General features: G+C 42.1%; 2 protein-coding genes and 1 pseudogene across 2 annotated transcripts; 2 read left to right on the top strand and 1 right to left on the bottom strand.

The window, feature by feature from the left end:
• Positions 1–10874: 10874 nt before the first annotated feature.
• Positions 10875–13082, top strand: LOC117593985 (annotated as a pseudogene).
• Positions 13083–14734: 1652 nt separating this feature from the next.
• Positions 14735–16661, top strand: LOC117593986 (endonuclease domain-containing 1 protein-like). The gene is made up of 3 exons (XM_034290808.1): positions 14735–15055; positions 15985–16191; positions 16284–16661. Exons 1-3 carry the CDS (start codon positions 14735–14737, stop codon positions 16659–16661), a joined length of 906 nt encoding a protein of 301 aa, XP_034146699.1.
• Positions 16662–17731: 1070 nt separating this feature from the next.
• LOC114830304 (ufm1-specific protease 1-like) lies at positions 17732–19174 on the bottom strand. The gene has a single exon (XM_029117630.2). It carries the CDS (start codon positions 19045–19047, stop codon positions 18277–18279), a length of 771 nt encoding a protein of 256 aa, XP_028973463.2. The 5' UTR covers positions 19048–19174; the 3' UTR covers positions 17732–18276.
• Positions 19175–19580: the final 406 nt, after the last annotated feature.

The raw sequence follows: 19580 nt of genomic DNA on the forward strand, positions 1-19580 counted from the left end.
TTGAATATTGCATATTACATGTGGTTTGAAAAGCACTTTGATGGTAAATAGCATGTTTTAATAGGCATTTATGAGAGCCTGTTATATCCTATCATGCTTGAACATGTTTTAATGGGTATTCAAGAAATAACCTGTTTTGTTGTGCTTTGTCATGTTAGATGTAATTTGAGTCAATGCATTTTTTGCTTTGATAATGTTTTAATTCGTAAGGCCTCAAGGGGGGTCTTACGACAATGTGGTTGGGCCTTTACCAGGCCCAAGATAATGTGCATTCGTGTGATGAGCTGTTAGCTAGCACACATGGGTAAATTTAAACAGAGTGATAAATTAGAATTTGGTACAATTATACATTTCTAATCTGGTAAAATAGTCTCATGGTTTTCTTACAAAAGGTTAAATATTGTTGTCTCTCTCCTTGTATATCGTATAAGTGGTAGAATAAAGAATCCACATGGTGATAGTCTTTAACGTTAACGAAACGCTTTGTCCCATGAGGACTGAATTTGAATCCAATATGGTCATAGCCTACAAAACAGGGTAATACAGCTAAAGTGAGTTTACTCTCCAATAAATTAGATGTTGTATTTTAAATGCTGAATTGAGTTTGGTTAAATAATATAGTTTCTCTTTGATTGTATTTACAATGGTAACTGGGATAATCTTTGTGTCTTAAAACTAACTCCTGATACTTGTTAATGGAATTTAAATTCTAAAATGGTACATTTACTAATGAACGAATCTGTTTTCTGTCAAAATCATAATTTTAAGGATTTTCCAAATCTTCAGTTAAAGAAAGATATCGGCTAAATTGATAGAATAACATATCTTACTACAGACTTCAGATTTTGTATGTGTGGGAATTTAAATTTAATTCACATTAAACAAAAATGTGACCTTTTTAATGGCTCACCATAAATGGGTGAAGCTAGGGGCTCCAGGAAGGAGGACAGACCACCTGGGATGGCCCAACCATTGTTTCCCATTAAATCAGGGTATCTATTGCTAAGGATTAAAATTGGATTCATACTGGTCTCATCTGGGGTAATTTTACCAACACAAACATATTCTGTTTTGGGATAGAGTTTGTGAATTCCCTAAAATGTAGGAGATTAATCAAGACAATGTTTGTGTTTGTCAATAGGTAGTTTGGCCATTGTCTTGTGAAAATGCTAGATTTTGGTGCTGTAGATAGCAGGTAAACCACTGAAACACGGGCTAGAGTTTTTCACTCCTATAATTTTGTTGCGCAGCTTATCCCCTAGAGGGCAAACATTTTCCTAGTCGGATATGTTCCATGAAACAGGACTTTATTGCCAATTCCACAGACCTGTGTGATGGTACTAAGGTAAAGTCAAATTTGAGAGCTGTTAGCTATGTTAGACACATTTGTTAATAGGTTATATGGTTTATAATTCCTTTGCACAAGCTACCTTGTTGCACATTGATAACATTTCAATCAAATGTATTTATAAAGCCCTTTTTACAACAGCAACTCATTACAAATTTAGTAAATATGTTGAGCGATACGGTATCAAAAAATTCAAGTGTCCCCATTGACACCTGGCCCAGGAGGTTCAGGACATTTTTAGGACAACTGAGATTATGAGGACCATTACTATTTAAGGAGTCAGTTATTTGTTTTCTAATGGTGACGATCTTTTCATCAAAGTAGTTCATGTATTCATTACAACTAAAGTGAAGACCCACTTCACTTGCTAAGCTTTGCTTTTTTGTTAACTTTGCAACTGTATCAAAGAGAAATTTTGGATTGTTTTTTTTCACCTCAATCAGGTTGGAGAAGTAAGCTGATCGAGCAGACGTGAGTGATTTTCGGTATTGTAGTGTACTGTCTATGCAGGCTAGTCTAAATACTTCCAACTTGGTGGAGCGCCACTTTCGCTTGAATTTTCTGGAGGCTCTAGTATTGTCTGTGTACCAGGGAGCAAGTTTCTTGTTGTGTATTTCTCTTTTTTGTTGTTTCGTCTTAGTCATTTGTAACTTAAGTGTATGGGCCTTTTCTTTTCATTAGGAATTGAATTGTACTTTTAATGTTTTATCAAATGTGTAATGTTTTTCTTTAAATGTTTGAAAGAGGGGGAGTGTTGAAGTATATGAATGTATGCTTGTTTATGTTTAGATAACAAAAGACCATCTGTTTATCAGTACACAGGAAGTCAAGTTCATTTAAAGCATGACAGTAAATAGCCAATGGGCTTATGTGTATTCTGTTTGGGATGTCTATAAAGTAGTGGACAACCGAAGGTTTCTTTGAGATGAGCTAGAGTTTGTAAGATCGAGAATTTAGTCAGTAAAATCATGAACAATAGACTATCAAATACTGCAATAAATAATTGAATTACTCTCTCCCTTGACGACTGGGTATGCGATCGTTATTTCAACCACTATACGAAAGGCTGATTTCTAACAATACAGATACAACGTCTCGTTTTTGAAGATTGAGTCTAACGTCAGTAGGATTGATACCAGTTTCAGTTTCTCTCTTCTAGGTTGTACCCATTTCATCAAAGAGTAGAACTGTCACTCTGTGCAAACAACGTTCTGTTGTCGTGCTTCTCCAGCTCTACTGCCGTTGTTTATCACGCTGCACTCAAACCACAAGCATACGCATCACGCACACAAAGCGCGCCGCAGCGCGCACTCTTACTACTGGCGCCAACTGCCAATCCAACCCATTGGCCTACATTTCTGCATGCATGAATGCCATGGCTGAACGAAAGAGAAGCATTGTGTGAAATATAGACTATATTCAGACATTCAAATAGTATATTGAGCCCATTAAAACATATCTAAAGTACTTATTTTAATGGAAAATATAAATAATATACCTCAAACATGAGAACTGTGACAAAAATTTTACACTTGAGAGTTCCAAAGGTGTGTCTGTGGATGCTCTATGGATTACCTACTTTATTCTAAACCTAAACCTAACCATAGCATGCAGTAGCTTATCAACAGACACTTTGTTGAAAGTTTGTTAATATTGTTACCTATAGAGCATCAACAGGTGGAAATTAGGACTCTCATAATAAAGTATAACCTGTCAGTTTCTAAAACTCAAATTCCTATATTATCTGTGGTACAACTTTCATAAAGCAATGCTATATTTCCTTAGGACCAGTTGTAAATTAAAGGCCAATAAGGGCAAAGAGCTTATCTGTAACTGAACACATCTTCACACCTCTTCTTTTCTCATCCAATCACCCCACAGCTGGCATCTTTGGATGAGGGTGGGAATATGAAGATACTGCCCTCTAGTGGTGACCTGGAGCCTCTGATCCAGGAGAGCCAGGCCGTGCTGGACGACTACTCCGATGCTGTGGAGTACTCCCGAGGCCTGCTCAACCCAGACCAGCACCAGGCCGACCCAGAAGACAAGGCCTCCACCTACACCCTGACCAATGTGGTGCCTCAGGTCAGCCATTTTACCAGAAACTCACTTTCAATGTTTGAAGGTCGTTGTACATGTTATAATCATAGTAAGTACATAATTCTTTGTCTAATGTCCTGTTTTAAGATCACTAACTTCTTGGATGAGACCTGGAGCACCTATTTAGATGTTGTGCGCCACCGGCTTAACAACTTCTGCCGTGGAAAGCAGTCCTACATGATAAGTGGGGTGACTGTCTCCGGGGCCACCATACAGTGGGGAAATGAGGCCCGACTAGGGATCCCTAAACACATGAGGTTGGCTTACTGCTGCCCACGGTTTGACCATAACTCACCCTATGAGGTGCGTTTCATGTTCCCCAGCTATGGTGCCTATGCACTGAATGAACAGGAGGGTCATGAGGTCACTGAGGTGCCTATAAAGATACTGGAGGGCATTCTGAAAAAACAAATGGACACAGAGAGTAATTTGTCTATCTTCTACAAGGACTGTGTGTCAGAAAACACATTTAGAAAAATGTATGTGTGTTTGTCAGTTTTTTTCTAAAACTGTACATGTCGATTGCTGTCCTGTACAAACAACCGAATAGAGAAATAAGAAAAATCTCTTGTCTGTTTTATGTCATGTGACAAACCACAAAATTGTTCTTCACACCTCACAGAAACACTGTAAACAGCACTGCATGCACCATTATGGGACTACAACTTAATGTTAGTCCCATAGTAAGATACAACTGAAATGTTGTAACATCATAAAAAAGATGATGCTCAATGTAGTTTACAGACGTTATTTGCATGGAATATGGGATTTACATAGTGTAAAAACAATAGTGAAGGCTTGGTATGTGTTGGCTAGGACAGAGATATTGGTAGCAGTTTATTGACAGTCACATAGTTAAATCCCTATCAGTGTTATTTTGATAAGGAAGCACAACAGTAAAACAATAATCTCAGACCTGCTGTAGCTGATGACATTACCTAGCCATTTCTGCAGTCAAGACTGAACAGAAGAGAAAATGATTCATTCTGGAACTAGTTTAACGTAATGTCTGCAGTCTGTAAATGATGACAAATCCAATTCATTACACCAGCACATGGGGCACGAACCACGCAACCACCTTTGTAGTCAGGGGTCACCAACTAAGTATCCAGGAGCAAAACTGTCAGCGAAACCCAAACAATACCAGAACCAACGAAACTATCAACATGTGTTACTACCAAACAGCATCAAGGTCTGTGCCTGACTAACATTCAGTGCCTCACTTTCCCAGTGAGGCACTGACACACCCATCATTGTCCATCCAGCTAGCTTGTGATTCCCTATGGTGTGGGAGTAGGGTGAAGAGAGTCCAATTGCATTTGCAATGAGAACATTGAACAAGCCAGGAAGCAAATAGCTACTTCTGGTGGCCTGGACAGAATGGAAACATTAAAGAGAAAGCAAAAACATGTTAATCCTGTCGGAATGTTTGAAATGTACCCTAACTTCCTCCTCTTCATCCATGGGATTGGCCAGAGGAAGCCTGGCAAAGCATTCATGTTGACTTTGCAGGCCAATTTGATGACCGATTTGATGTTGCATGGTCATTGATGCTCATAGCAAATGGCCACAGGTTGCCATGATGAAGTCTACAACTGCAGAGAAGGCCATTGAGAAGCTTGGAGATGTGTTTAGCCGGTTAGGATCACCACGTCAACTTGTGAGTGACAACGGACCACAGTTTGTGTCCCAAGCAATGGCCACATTCCTACTGATGAATGGAGTTCAGCACATCAAATCCGCTCCTAACCATCCATCGACTAGTGTGTTGGCAGAGAGATTTGTACAAACGATGAAACATGCCTTAAAAGCATCAAGGTCATGGAACACTCCACCAACCCTTGAATAGCTTCCTACTGTCCTACAGGGGTACGGTGCACGCCGTCACCAAAGCTTAACCTGCAATGCCAAGGCCTACAGGAGTTGTTGAGCATCAGGTTGACCGCCGTTACCCTTCTAGAGATAGGTGGGCACCTATACGCTTAGACTTGTAAACTGACTAAACCTTCTGCTGGGGCAGAATTATCCCCATGGGCAGTCCAGGTTTCAGATGGTCTACTCTCATTCCTCAGTTGTCTTTATCCTGTTAAAAAGTATATATAAATGATGAGTTGTTAAGTTGAACATTGAGATGTTTCTATAATGTGGGTTGTTCTGAAAATGTACAGTGGGGAGAACAAGTATTTGATACACTGCCGATTTAGCAGGTTTTCCTACAAACCTGATTCCAAAAAAGTTGGGACACTGTACAAAGTAAGTGAGTAAAAAAGGAATGGAATAATTTACAAATCTCAAACTTATTATTATTTCACAATAGAATATAGATAACATATCGAATGTTGAAAGTGAGACATTTTGTAATGTCATGCCAAATATTGGCTCATTTTGGATTTCATGAGAGCTACACATTCCAAAAAAGTTGGGACAGGTAGCAATAAGAGGCCGGAAAAGTTAAATGTACAGATAAGGAACAGCTGGAGGACCAATTTGCAACTTATTATGTCAATTGGCAACATGATTGGGTATAAAAAGAGCCTCTCAGAGTGGCAGTGTCTCTCAGAAGTCAAGATGGGCAGAGGTTCACCAATTCCCCCAATGCTGCGGCAAAAAATTGTGGAGCAATATCAGACAGGAGTTTCTCAGAGAAAAATTGCAAAGAGTTTGAAGTTATCATCATCTACAGTGCATAATATCATCCAAAGATTCAGAGAATCTGGAACAATCTCTTGTGCATAAGGGTCAAGGCTGGAAAACTATACTGGATGCCCGTGATCTTCGGGCCCTCAGACGGCACTGCATCACATATAGGAATGATACTGTAATGGAAATCACAACACGGACTCAGGAATACTTCCAGAAAACATTGTTGGTGAACACAATCCACCGTGCCATTCGCCGTTGCTGGCAAACTCTATAGGTCAAAAAAGAAGCCGTATCTAAACAGGATCCAGAAACGCAAGCGTTTTCTCTGGGCCAAGGATCATTTAAAATGGACTGTGGCAAAGTGGAAAAGTGTTCTGTGGTCAGACAAATCAAAATTTGAAGTTAATTTTGGAAAACTGGGACGCCATGTCATCCTGACTAAAGAGGACAAGGACAACTCAAGTTGTTATCAGCACTCAGTTCAGAAGCCTGCATCTCTGATGGTATGGGGTTGCATGAGTGCGTGTGGCATGGGCAGCCTACACATCTGGAAAGGCACCATCAATGCTGACAGTTACATCCAAGATCTAGAACAACATATGCTCCCATCCAGACGTCGTCTCTTTCAGGGAAGACCTTGCATTTTCCAACATAACAATGCCAGACCACATACTGCATCAATTACAATGTCATGGCTGCATAGAAGAAGGATCCGGGTACTGAAATGGCCAGCCTGCAGTCCAGATCTTTCACCCATAGAAAACATTTGGCGCATCATAAAGAGGAAGGTGCGATAAAGAAGACCTAAGACAGTTGAGCAACTAGAAGCCTGTATTTGACAAGATTGGGACAACATTCCTATTCATAAACTTGAGCAACTTGTCTCCTCAGTCCCCAGACGTTTGCAGTCTGTTATAAAAAGAAGAGGGGATGCCACACAGTGGTGAACATGGCCTTGTCCCAACTTTTTTGCAATGTGTTGATGCCATGAAATTTTAAATCAACTTATTTTTCCCTTAAAGTGATATATTTTCTCAGTTTAAACATTTGATATGTCATCTATGTTGTATTCTGAATAAAATGTGGAAATTTGAAACTTCCACATCATTGCATTCTGTTTTTATTCACAATTGTACAGTGTCCCTACTACTTTGGAATCGGGTTTGTACTTACAAAGTATGTAGAGGTGTGTCATTTTTATCATAGGTACACTTCAACTGTGAGAGACGGAATCTAAAACAATGATGGGCTACAGGACATGAGGAAGGTGAGGGATCAGCCCAGAACTACACGGCAGGACCTGGTCAATGACCTGAAGAGAGCTGGGACCACAGTCTCAAAGAAAACCATTAGTAACACACTACGCCGTCATGGATTAAAATCCTGCAGCGCATGCAAGGTCCCCTTGCTCAAGCTAGCGCATATCCAGGCCCATCTGAAGTTTGCCAATGACCTTCTGGATGATCCAGAGAAGGAATGGGAGAAAGTCATGTGGTGTGATGAGTCTAAACTCCACTATCTGTGTTTGGAGGAAGAAGAACGGGGAATTAGGGATGTGGGAACAGGAGTGCATGATAAGACAGTCCGGGGATGCATTGATGTGTAGATGGGATGATGACAGCTAGAAGATCGGCGACAAAGAAAGACGGGGTCCTAGGTGGAATCATGACACAGTCCATGAATTTGTTGTGTATCCTTTATAATTCCCAATAATGCTGTGTCTATTTACATTGCCGTTATTTTTAAGAATTTTTAACAAAAATCCTTTCAGGAAAAAAAACTGCCTTCCAGGAGACTTTGCCTCATCACAGGAACTCAGGATGTGTCGTTTGATGTACATTTCGCCAAGTCATTTTTATCACACTGCTTGCTTTTTCACAAAGTACATTTTCCAGGACATTATGCTCTTGGAGGAGAGTGCATTCCACAGCCAAAGACAGCAACTGAGCTTACAGGTTCTGTGAACTTTAAACAACTGCATACTGGTGTTTGTGACGCAAAAACGACAACCCAAATTTCTTTATATACAATTAAATTCATACTACTGCTGCTCTCATCAATCTATGGATACTAATGGAATTTTATTGGTCGGTGTCATTTGTACTTATGCCAGTTTTTTACCACTGTCCTAACAGACATGTATTGATCAGATACGTGCAACTCAATAGACTTTTGCGGCTTAAACATAGAGATATTAAAGCCTCACAAACAAACATTTTGACACTTAGGGGTGTACTCACTTTTGTTGTCAGCGGTTTAGACATTAATGGCTGTGTGTTAAGTTATTTTGAGGGGACAGCAAATTTACACTGTTATACAAGTTGTACACTCACTACTTTACATTGTAGCAAAGTGTCATTTCTTCAGTGTTGTCACATGAAAAGTCATCATCAAATATTTGCAGAAATGTGAGGGGTGTTCTCATTTTTGTGAGATACTGCATTTACATTTACCCAATTTTTATTTCCAACTTCGTGACATGATTAAGGCCCTTCAACATTGCAGCAACTCCCAGCAAAATCGAGATGGGTCTTCCGAATTATATCAGATTTTTATCAATGTGCTTGCTCTGCCGGGAACTCTAGACATGAATTCTAAACTATCTCCGGCATTCTACCTCAGTTGAGCTCAAAGGCACCCAGGCTGACATAAGGAGATGCTAAAGAGCAACGAGGGGGCCAGTTCAATATTTCAAATCAAATATAATTTTTATTGCAGTGGTAGCTACCACAAACAGAAAGGTACAGTTATGAGAGGATAGACACACGCATAGTCTAATGAGCTGAATGTGTACAATTTCCTATTACATTTCTGTTGTTAATGTAGGTGGCCAAATATTCATACAGAACCTAAAATCATTTCTGCTGGTAAGAAACTGTAAACCTACCACATGTAACCACAAACATGTAAAAATAGAAATGTCACAACTTAAGTGACAGAAGCTGATCAACGCAGAGCGAGCTAAGTTGTTTGTTTTTCTGTTGGCTATGGTACAAACCTCTAGTTCTCTGTGACAGGAAGTGACAGGAAATGTTCATTCTAAAGAGAAACTGTCCTCAGGAGGTTTCAGACCAGCTTTGTTAATTCAGTTCTTTCTTAATGTTATTCTTACTCGTTGGAAAACCTGTTTAGCCTTGGCAATGGTCAAATCCTCATTAAAATCATATTGCCGTCACCAAAGCTTAACTTGCAATGCCAAGGCCTACAGGAGTTGTTGAGCATCAGGTTGACCGCCGTTACCCTTCTAGAGATAGGGGGGCACCTATACGCTTAGACTTGTAAACTGACTAACCCTTCTGCTGCGGCAGAATTATCCCCATGGGCAGTCCAGGTTTCAGATGGTCTACTCTCAGTCCTAAGTTGTCTTTATCCTGTTAAAAAGTATATATAAATGATGAGTTGTTAAGTTGAACATTGAGATGTTTCTTTAATGTGGGTTGTTCTGAAAATGTACAGTGTTATATTGCTGTTATATTGTACTGTTGAAAATGTACAGTGTTATATAGACTTTTATATTGCAAAGTCTCCTGGAAGGCAGTTTTTTTTCCTGAAAGGATTTTTGTTTAAAATTCTTAAAAATAACGGCAATGTAAATAGAACAAGTATTTGAAACACTGCCGATTTTGCAGGTTTTCCTACAAACCTGATTCCAAAAAAGTTGGGACACTGTACAAAGTAAGTGAGTAAAAAAGGAATGGAATAATTTACAAACTATATTATTAATTCACAATAGAATATAGATAACATATTGAATGTTGAAAGTGAGACATTTTGTAATGTCATGCCAAATATTGGCTCATTTTGGATTTCATGAGAGCTACACATTCCAAAAAAGTTGGGACAGGTAGCAATAAGAGGACGGAAAAGTTAAATGTACAGATAAGGAACAGCTGGAGGACCAATATGCAACTTATTATGTCAATTGGCAACATGATTGGGTATAAAAAGAGCCTCTCAGAGTGGCAGTGTCTCTCAGAAGTCAAGATGGGCAGAGGTTCACCAATTTCCCCAATGCTGCGGCAAAAAATTGTGGAGCAATATCAGACAGGAGTTTCTCAGAGAAAAATTGCAAAGAGTTTGAAGTTATCATCATCTACAGTGCATAATATCATCCAAAGATTCAGAGAATCTGGAACAATCTCTTGTGCATAAGGGTCAAGGCTGGAAAACTATACTGGATGCCCGTGATCTTCGGGCCCTCAGACGGCACTGCATCACATATAGGAATGATACTGTAATGGAAATCATAACACGGACTCAGGAATACTTCCAGAAAACATTGTCGGTGAACACAATCCTCATTAAAATCTTATTGATCTGGCTTCCATAGGAGGTTATGAGAGCAGGATGTCTGGAATATAATTTCAGGTTGGGATATCAATGGTCTAGCCTGGTCCAAGACCACTTTGTGCTTTAATGACAATTTTTATGGACATCATCATGCCAAATTAAACACAGGAGGCAATATAACACAAACATACTTGAAACCAGGCTAGCATCGACTGCTTCACTAGAATACAGATAACTCAGCTGAGAGAGCTAAGTTGTGCATGGCTTTGCATGCTAAAGCCAGATTAGGGAGAGCTGAAGCTGATACACAGGTGTGCCTCTTTCTTTCAGAACTGCGAGCACCAAGATCTCAGGGCAGGTGCACAGACAGATATACTGTAGGTCAAGGGACAGAGCAACAAGACAGACACCTCAACACAGACTCGGCTATTCCTCCTTTTAATTTGGACAGGTCTGGTCCATCCATACACTGTGACCTCTTTGCTAAGCCATCATGGCCTCACTCTGGGCACAGGGCTTCCTGCTGGTCACCAATGTGATGACGGCCGCTCGGGGGTCTGTGGAGAAGGAGCTCCCTTCGGAGTGCAGGGCGTTCCTGTACATGGGCACTCCCCCCGTGGGCCTGGAGAACCACTCGCTCCAGAAGATCTGCCAGCGCTACAACAGCAAGGCGCGGTATGTGACACTGTATGACACCACTAACCATGTCCCTGTCTACTCAGCCTACGTCTTCAAACGCTCCGATGGGGAGAAGAGGGTGGACGTGCCCTGGATGTACGAACCACAGGTAACCCGAAGCAACTGTTTTGGTGTAATAACAACTCTCCAGTGAAATTGTCATTTTTCTTACCCTCTGCAGCTTCAGAGCTGTTAAGTGTGACAATAACATGACTCTTTGCGTCAATTAAAAGTCAATAGAACACTGTCCATTATTTACTAGAGTAATATTTGATTATTTTGTCTGTGTGTGGCACTGTCATATCGTATGCGCTCTTATCCAGAGCGACTTAAGAGACCAATTAGGGTTATTTATGTCATCCTATCTCCTTTGTACAGGAAGCTTTGTTACCATGTAATTAACCTCCTATGCATATCACAATGTACAAAAGGGTAGCAAACTAAAGGAAAAACAACACAAAGTGTCTCAGTAGGGTGCTGAACCAAAAGCCACCAGAACCGCTTCAATTCGCCTTGACAGATTCTACGGGTCTCTGTGACCCTACTGGAGGGATGGAACACCATTCTTCCAAAATATATTCCCTCATTTGGTGTTTGATGATGGTGGTGGAGAGCTGTCCAACACGTTGGTCTACAATCTCCCATAGATGTTCAACTGGGTTAAGACCTGGTTGTTGTGAAGGCCATAGCATATCATTCTATTAATTTTCATACTCATCAAACCATTCAGTGACCTCATGCCCTGTGGCTGGGGTCATTGTCAGAGACCCAATAATGAACACTCTTTCAAAGTCAAGTAGATGTTTTCATCTTGTCATCTTCAACCAAAATCCAGGTCCACCGGGCCTGATGAGCATTTTTTACATGCCACAGAGTGTAATAGAATGCTCACCTGTCTGTCTGTCCTCCTGTACTGTTGTTTCTTCATCTCCCACCCAGCTATCCACAATGTCTGACACCGGAGACATGCAGGCCTTCCCGCGTGGCTACATGCACAGGAACTTTGAGGACGCCCAGGCGGTGCTGGATGACTACACCAATGCCGTCTTCTATGAGCGTGGCCACCTCAACCCTGACGAGCACCAGGCCGACCCAGACGACAAGGCCTCCACCTACACCCTGACCAACGTGGTGCCTCAGGTCAGCCATTTTGTTCATGCTGTTAAACCCTTTTTAAGTTTTTCTACTTAAACGTCACATTTGTATGGAATCACATCGCCCGCCGGTCTTTAAGGTCAGAGAATTCAGCACCGGTGTCTGGAAGGTTCAGGAGCACATCGTCCGCAGGCGCCTTAACAACTACTGCCGCGGAACCGCCTACGTGGTCACCGGCATCGTCACATCCGGGAACATGATCCGGCGCCATAACATTGACCGCGTGGCGGTTCCCAAGTACCTGTGGTCGGCCTACTGCTGCACTGACTAAGACCACAACGCACCCTTTGGCGAGCGCTACAAGTTCCCAGCCTTTGCCCACTATGGCCTCAACGAGAATGAGAACAACCAGGTAAATCTAGTGTAATTGTTGTCATTTACTAAAATATTTAATTTGGTATACATTTTTTTTTTTTATATTATTAGCATAATATGTTATACCTGGTATCAGGTTTTTGGGAAATGTGTCAAATAATCCCATGAAGTGAAAGTTGCTGAGCATAACTGAAATCTAATTCAGTCAATCTCCTCCATTCAATTGTTCATCCATCAGGTCCTGGAGCTGTCCGTCAAGAAATTGGAGGAGTTCCTTCAGAGGTCCCCTTTTGTGGACAAGAATTTCCAGATCTTTATGGACGACTGTGTCCAGCCTCCTTCGGCTTTGCATTAAGTGGGCTACATTCAGCAAGAAAACAATATGGAACATTTCTGATTTACAGTGCCTACAGAAAGTCTACACCCCCCTTTTCACATTTTGTTGTCATTTGTTCAGAGTTTGATCCATATAGATTATATTTGTTTCAAAAGGTGCAACAAGCTTGACCCCAAAAGCGGTATTATTCAGCTGTTTGTATTAATTTAGCTGGGCACTCCCCCCATGGGCCTAATTTAGTTAGTCTTCGACTCGGACAAACAGTCCCATCCTAATTTATGGACTCCACAATCTAGGGCTCTCAGAAGACTGTAGGCTGGTTTCAAAATGATTTATCTGACCGTGTACAATGTATCAAATCAATTACAATATCTTGTATACAAATGGCCCCTTGCTACTGTATTGTCAACCCTAAAACACAGCTTTAATAACACCCAACATGCCTTTTGGAGCCTACCTCAACCTTCAAGCACCCCAAACATCTATGCACTGCATGGGTCTGAGTTAGAGTACAAATAGGGAAGGAAGATAAATGAAGCAATGTTGAGCTAAGTCCTTGAGGGTCCTTGAGTGGTCCAAGGACCTAGACAGAGCTTGAACAGTGTGGTAAAATGTATGTTAAAAATTAGTTTGAGTTATAATTCAGTTTTACATGTTTTTCCAGGCATTTATGCTTCATTGGAAAGGAAAGTGGTGAAAGATTGAGGAGTTCAACTGAATGAGTACCTCTGATCAACTGTGAGCATCAATTATCCCCAAACCACATTACCTGAAATAAAAATGTCACTTCCTGCTAAACACCAGCAGTCTTCAAAAAATTTATTTTCTCGATTCACAAAACCCATGTATGTATTCGATGTATGTTTTTTCCATTGCAATCTAAATCTGATTGAATAAAGTTTACAAATTCCAAAAGTAGGATGACTCATTACAACTTACAATACTACTTGAGTGTTGGTCAAAACATTTATTTTTCTATGACTTATTAGCAATGCCACTTATTCAGAGTGATATTCAGTTGGCACATACTGTGGGTGGCTGTTAATGAACTGTAAAAAAAAAATTATAACATGTATTCATCAATATTCATTTTTAAAGTGCAGTTGTAGTCACACACACAGCAGATATGAAAATATATGATTAAAACCTCCCACTCCCCTCACACTAAATGTGTGAAAGAACAAACAGGTCCAAAATAATAACACTGTAATGGGTAGAAATAGAGTCATTGCAAATAATTTCCCAATGCATCATTCATTTTCTACACATCCATAAGCATATTTACTGGAAGCCCATAATAATAATTCCAGCAGCAAAATCCATATCAAGTCGGTGATGTAAAACATGACAATGTTAGGTCTGCATATTGTCTCAGACTGTTCTTGAAGTCTACATTTTAATCTAAACAAAGCTTTGTTCTGCTCCAGAAAGCATGAAGGAGAAGATAGGAAATCATTAAATAGGCTTACAAATGACATATTATAAGACATCTAACCAGTGCTTGACCTGTTGATGGGTGTAGTTCTAAGTAGCCATTTTGGAAGCTAAAAACTGATAACATACATTTATACTGCTTCTCACTTTGCTATCATGGCTCGCCACTTTGAATAGATGTAAAAGGGCTCTGAAATAGGGAGTAGAGATGGGCTGACCCAGAGAGACTTACTGTCGACATGTATGAAACATAATAAGGAATACAAGGGAAAAAGCGAGAGGCTGAAACAGAGCAGCTACAGTAGTGTGAAGGGCAGAGGGAGAAACGGGATCATCGTGAGGCAACTGAAAGAGAGACCAGGCACACAGTCAAGACAGACAGAGACAGACAGACAGACAGACAGACAGGCAGACAGACAGGCAGACTAGCTTCAATGGTCACCATGAGACACCAATCAATCCCCTCTTGTCTGTCTCTGGCTGTCCTACTGTGTTGTCTGCGGGGGTCCCGGGCTGGCGTGGTGGAGGACTTCAACCACGTGGAGCGCTGTAAGGACTCCTTGTACATGGGCACCCCGCCGCGGGGCTACCAATTCAGCAGCCCCCTGAAAAAGATCTGCCAGCGTTACGAGGACAAGCCATGCTTCGTCACCCTCTACGACCCCCACAAACACATCCCCCTCTACTCGGCCTACATCTTCAAGAAGTCTGATGGGGAGAAGAGGGTGGATTTTCCCTGGATGTTTGAGCCGCAGGTAAGTGGCTAATAAGTGTGAAAGTGTGGAGGTGTGTGTGAGAGTCGGTCTGCTCTGCCTCTTAGTTTGTGTGTGTTATTTTGTTAGTGTTCGCAACCCTGCGATATGTGCCTGGTGTTCATTGGTTGTATATCTTAGGTTAACTTTAACATAGGTGTTTACATGCACTAAACAGCAACATGATTGTCATTTGAAAAAATGGTTTGACAAAGGTTCTCTCACAGACACTGACAACGGACACACCCATTCACTAAAGCAGAGTTCTGCAGGACAATATTACTGCTCTGGCTACAATGAGAAGTTGGAGATAAGCAGGTTTGTGGGCAGTTAGAATGGTACCACAATAACATTTTAATCTAGTTGTGTGTGATACAACACTTTCCCGTTTCAACAACATCCTTGTTTCCGCAATACGTCTCTCTTCCCCCGACTTTTCCACCTTTCACCCTGACATCAAAGTCTCCATCTCACTCTATGTGTCTATCAGGCTGCCAAAACAGCGGGCCATAATACAGACATAGGCCCAAGTATGCCAGGCTTCAAATTAGTGGGGATGTAATATTGCATTGTGCTCTGCTGTGTCAATGTATTTGTACACTGTCGTCACAAAACGAATGTCCATTTAAATGATATAGTGTAATGCAGTGGTTCCCAACCTGGGGTACTAGGACCCCTGGGGGTACATGGCCTCTCCACAGGGGGTACATTGAGAAAACCCACAACACCATCGGCTTACGAGTGAAATTGACATGAGGGGGTACTTCAGGGTTACTCCGAGCAGAGCAAAATTCTGTTGGTGGTACAGTAACTGAAAAAGGTTGGGAACCACTAATGCATCCCTCCCCTCTATCCCTCCCTCCCCCCCACCTGGCCCTCTCCCTCCCCCCTATCCCCCCCACCTTCCCCCTCTCCTCTCTCCCTCCATATAGTTGGGATCAGAGAAGGGCACGAGCAACATGGAGCCGTTCCCCCAGTCCTCCTCTCAGATGCACATGAACTTTGAGGACAGCCAGGCCGTGCTGGAGGACTATGCTGACGTGGTCCAGTACGAGCGCGGCCACCTCAACCCTGACGAGCACCAGGCCGACCCCTTGGACAAAGCCGCCACCTACACCCTGACCAACGTGGTTCCCCAGGTAGGTCGGCTACGGTTTGGTACGTCTACCTTTGTCCACCTTAAGTCATTTAAGAGCATGGGAGATAACCGCTTTTGGTTCCCTCGCCACAGGTCCGAGAGTTCAACATCGGCCCATGGGCCGAGCACAAGGACCTCATCCGCAAGCGTCTCAACAACTACTGCCGTGGCAAAGCCTATGTGGTCACCGGGGTCACGACCTCGGGGAACATGATCCGTCGCAACAACGTGGACCGTGTTGCCATCCCCGAGTACATGTGGTCGGCCTACTGCTGCACCGACTACGACCAGAATGCACCCTATTTCGTACGCTACAAGTTCCCGGTGTTCGGGGCCTACGGGATGAACGACCGTGTCAACAACCACCTGATGGAGGTTCCGGTGAATAACCTGGAGAAATTACTCAAAGGAAGGATGGACGTTGACAAGAACTTCCAGATCTTCTACAATGACTGTGTGCCTGACTCATAGTGAAAAACCATGCAATCGTGCCAGTAGTCGCACCTCAATGTCATATCTTTATCATGATCTGATTTCTGTATTGAGTAGATACTTGAATGTTGTTTTTGGGTGAGGTGTTATTCACAAGTAATAAAGATGTGGCATCAAATCCTGTGAAGTTAGACTCAGTCGGAGATTGCAGATATAGCAGCATTGCAGTGGCAAAGAACATCTCTGTATGACAATCATATCCTATTTAAAACCTGTTGTCTGTTCTTTGATCAGAAGCTTAATTTGCATGTTGTCTCCTGGGTAACAAGAACAAGTCAGTGTTATGTGAACAAAAGACAACTTGACAGTTTATATTCTCCACTGCAGAGACAGACTGCACTGCTCACCACAGAAGAAAGTCAAGATATTGAAATATCTGGTATAAAATAAACCCACGACTAACAAATAACAGATAATTAGTGCATTTATATTTATCTGTCAGGCATGTAGACAAACTTTGTTTAAAGGGTCACTCTAATCTCCACCCAATTTCAGCCTTTGCCCAACCCCCAACATACTGAACACAAAGCATTCAGGTAGAAGTTGTGGGTGCCGGTGAACTCTTAATTAATATTATGGGGGTAGGTACGAAGTTTAGACTCATACAGGCATATGCTGCATTCAGTGTTGCCTAGATCTAGAAAGTCAAACTACAATCCAGTGAATTATTAAGTTTAGTCAGAAATCTACTTTTTAAAACCGCCCCAGTGACTGCTGGTTACTTGTTTGTCAGCATGGCTCTCTGCTGCTTGCACAGTATGTATATCTGTCTTCACACCTGCTTCCTCGTCTCTCTCTCTGTTCAAGCCTCTCCCCACTATTCACATTGAGTTTGAGTAAACGAGACACATCCTGGTGCTGAAATTAGCCAGATCATTGCAGAAATGCATCAAGGACTACGTAACATTCCACCCAAACACAATCACATGTCCCCCATCACTACCTAACCTCCTGGTGTGTAGCTACTGTTCAGCAATGGCGGTAGGCATTTAGGGAAGGCATGCAGGCCACGGGTGTTTCTGCAAGAGGGAAACGCACAAAACCACCTCTGCTGCTCAAAACATTTTATAAATAACACTGGAAAAGTGCTAAAGTCCACTATACTAAACACATCTAGCACATTTAAAAGGTATAAGAACCCCCTCTAGATAGCAATGAAGCATCTTTTGAAAAGTGCCTGAACAAATTTAAATGGCAGAGATTAATTGTTTGGCGCTAGATTTACTGCTAAAAAAAACATAACATAAGACCAGACATTTCACTCTAATACATCAGATTTAGCCTCAAAACAGTGATAATTTTCCGTGTGTTACCCTTTAAACATTTAGGTATGGCCACAGAACTACTTAGTAATCCTACATACTGTTAAATCTTTAAGTCTGAACAGTCTGCATTCATCCACAAGAGGGCGACTGTGTTCTATTCAGCCACTAACACTTCCAGCTACAGCTGCACAGGACAGTTAAAGTATTCGTAACAACTTTTTTCGAACAATGACCAACAATTGCTCAGATATTTACAACAAACAAAAGTCCCGAAAATAATTCATGACATAGGAGTTTTTTGTTTTACCCTGGATCATACTTTCTTCCTTTCATGTTTTGGCAGTCTGAGGCAGACACAGGTTATAGAAGGAACTAGTATCCAGAGACCCCACGTTTTTCCACGACACCAATCCCAACCTCTGCAGTGCCGCTCGCTCCAGCGGGGGCCCGTAGTAGTGAGGATCCATCACCAGCAGGTAGCTCCCTTGGCCCTCAGGCCGACTGCACACGCCCAGTATGCCCTTGGAAGAGTTATCCCGGTCCCCTCCCATCATGACAGGTGACCCCTGGCTCTGGAAGTGCTCATGGAGCTCCTCAGCAGCTCTATTCAGTTCTATCCCTCCACCCCGCACATGGACCACTTTACAGGGGACATTGTAGTAGTAGTCAAGGATCAGGCTTGCTTCGACCGTCCCTATCCACTCACGAGAGCCAGCAAATGATGCAGGCTTGTCCCCCATTGCCACCAAGGCGTGCTGGATTTCAGGAAGGCTGGGTGGGGGTCTGCATTTGGCCTTAGGCGATGGTGGGCACCAGCTATGGCACAGCCACCAGGCCATGGTCTGGAGGGTGCGGTAGCCACAGCCCCAGCCCCTGTCATCCTGGCCATCACACCCATAGTGGAAGTAAAGACAGTCTCCAGATATTAGGGAGCATTTTACAATGTCTGGTGCTGGGCTAGGAAGTCCAATGTGAGCGTTCTCCGGAAGAGCCCCAGTCAATTCTGAATTACGTTCTGTACATCTGTGTTTTTTTTCTCCCAACACTGATTTGTGACCCCAGTCAATCCCCTCAGCACTGTTATCCTCCATATAAGCCATGTCTTAAATCTTTACGCACCTCAGTTCACCTGTACAATGAATATATACAATTTACAGAAAACAACATACCGACTTTTTTTTTTTACAGCAGTCTCTGGGACAATTCAATGACGTGGAGGAAAAGCTGCGTCTGAGTACGTTGATAGAACTGTTCCCCCTATCTACAAAAGCTGACGAGTTAGTTCCTCCTTCATGGGAATAGGCACATTTGAATAACGTGTGCCCGTCTTTTTCTGGAGCCGGACCAGGATCTTTCATTTAACACACGTTTATGAATCGCTATTCTAAATTAAATAAGATTTTCCTCTAACGCCATGTAACAACGAGCGCACACCTCATATAGTGTAGTTTCACAATACTCAATAGCGCTATTCTAGGCTACTGATCTACCTACTGAGTGCGCGAGAGCATCGCGCGTGGAGGATGATAGTTGGTGATAACCACACATTTTGAAATCCAACGGTCATCTCGACTTTCTTCCCACTCCAAGTTTTGTTGTTCGACCTCTCGGTCCTTTAGCTATAGCACCAGAC

The sequence above is a fragment of the Esox lucius genome, chromosome 24 (genome assembly GCF_011004845.1).
Source record: "Esox lucius isolate fEsoLuc1 chromosome 24, fEsoLuc1.pri, whole genome shotgun sequence".
Classification (NCBI taxonomy): Eukaryota; Metazoa; Chordata; class Actinopteri; order Esociformes; family Esocidae; genus Esox; species Esox lucius.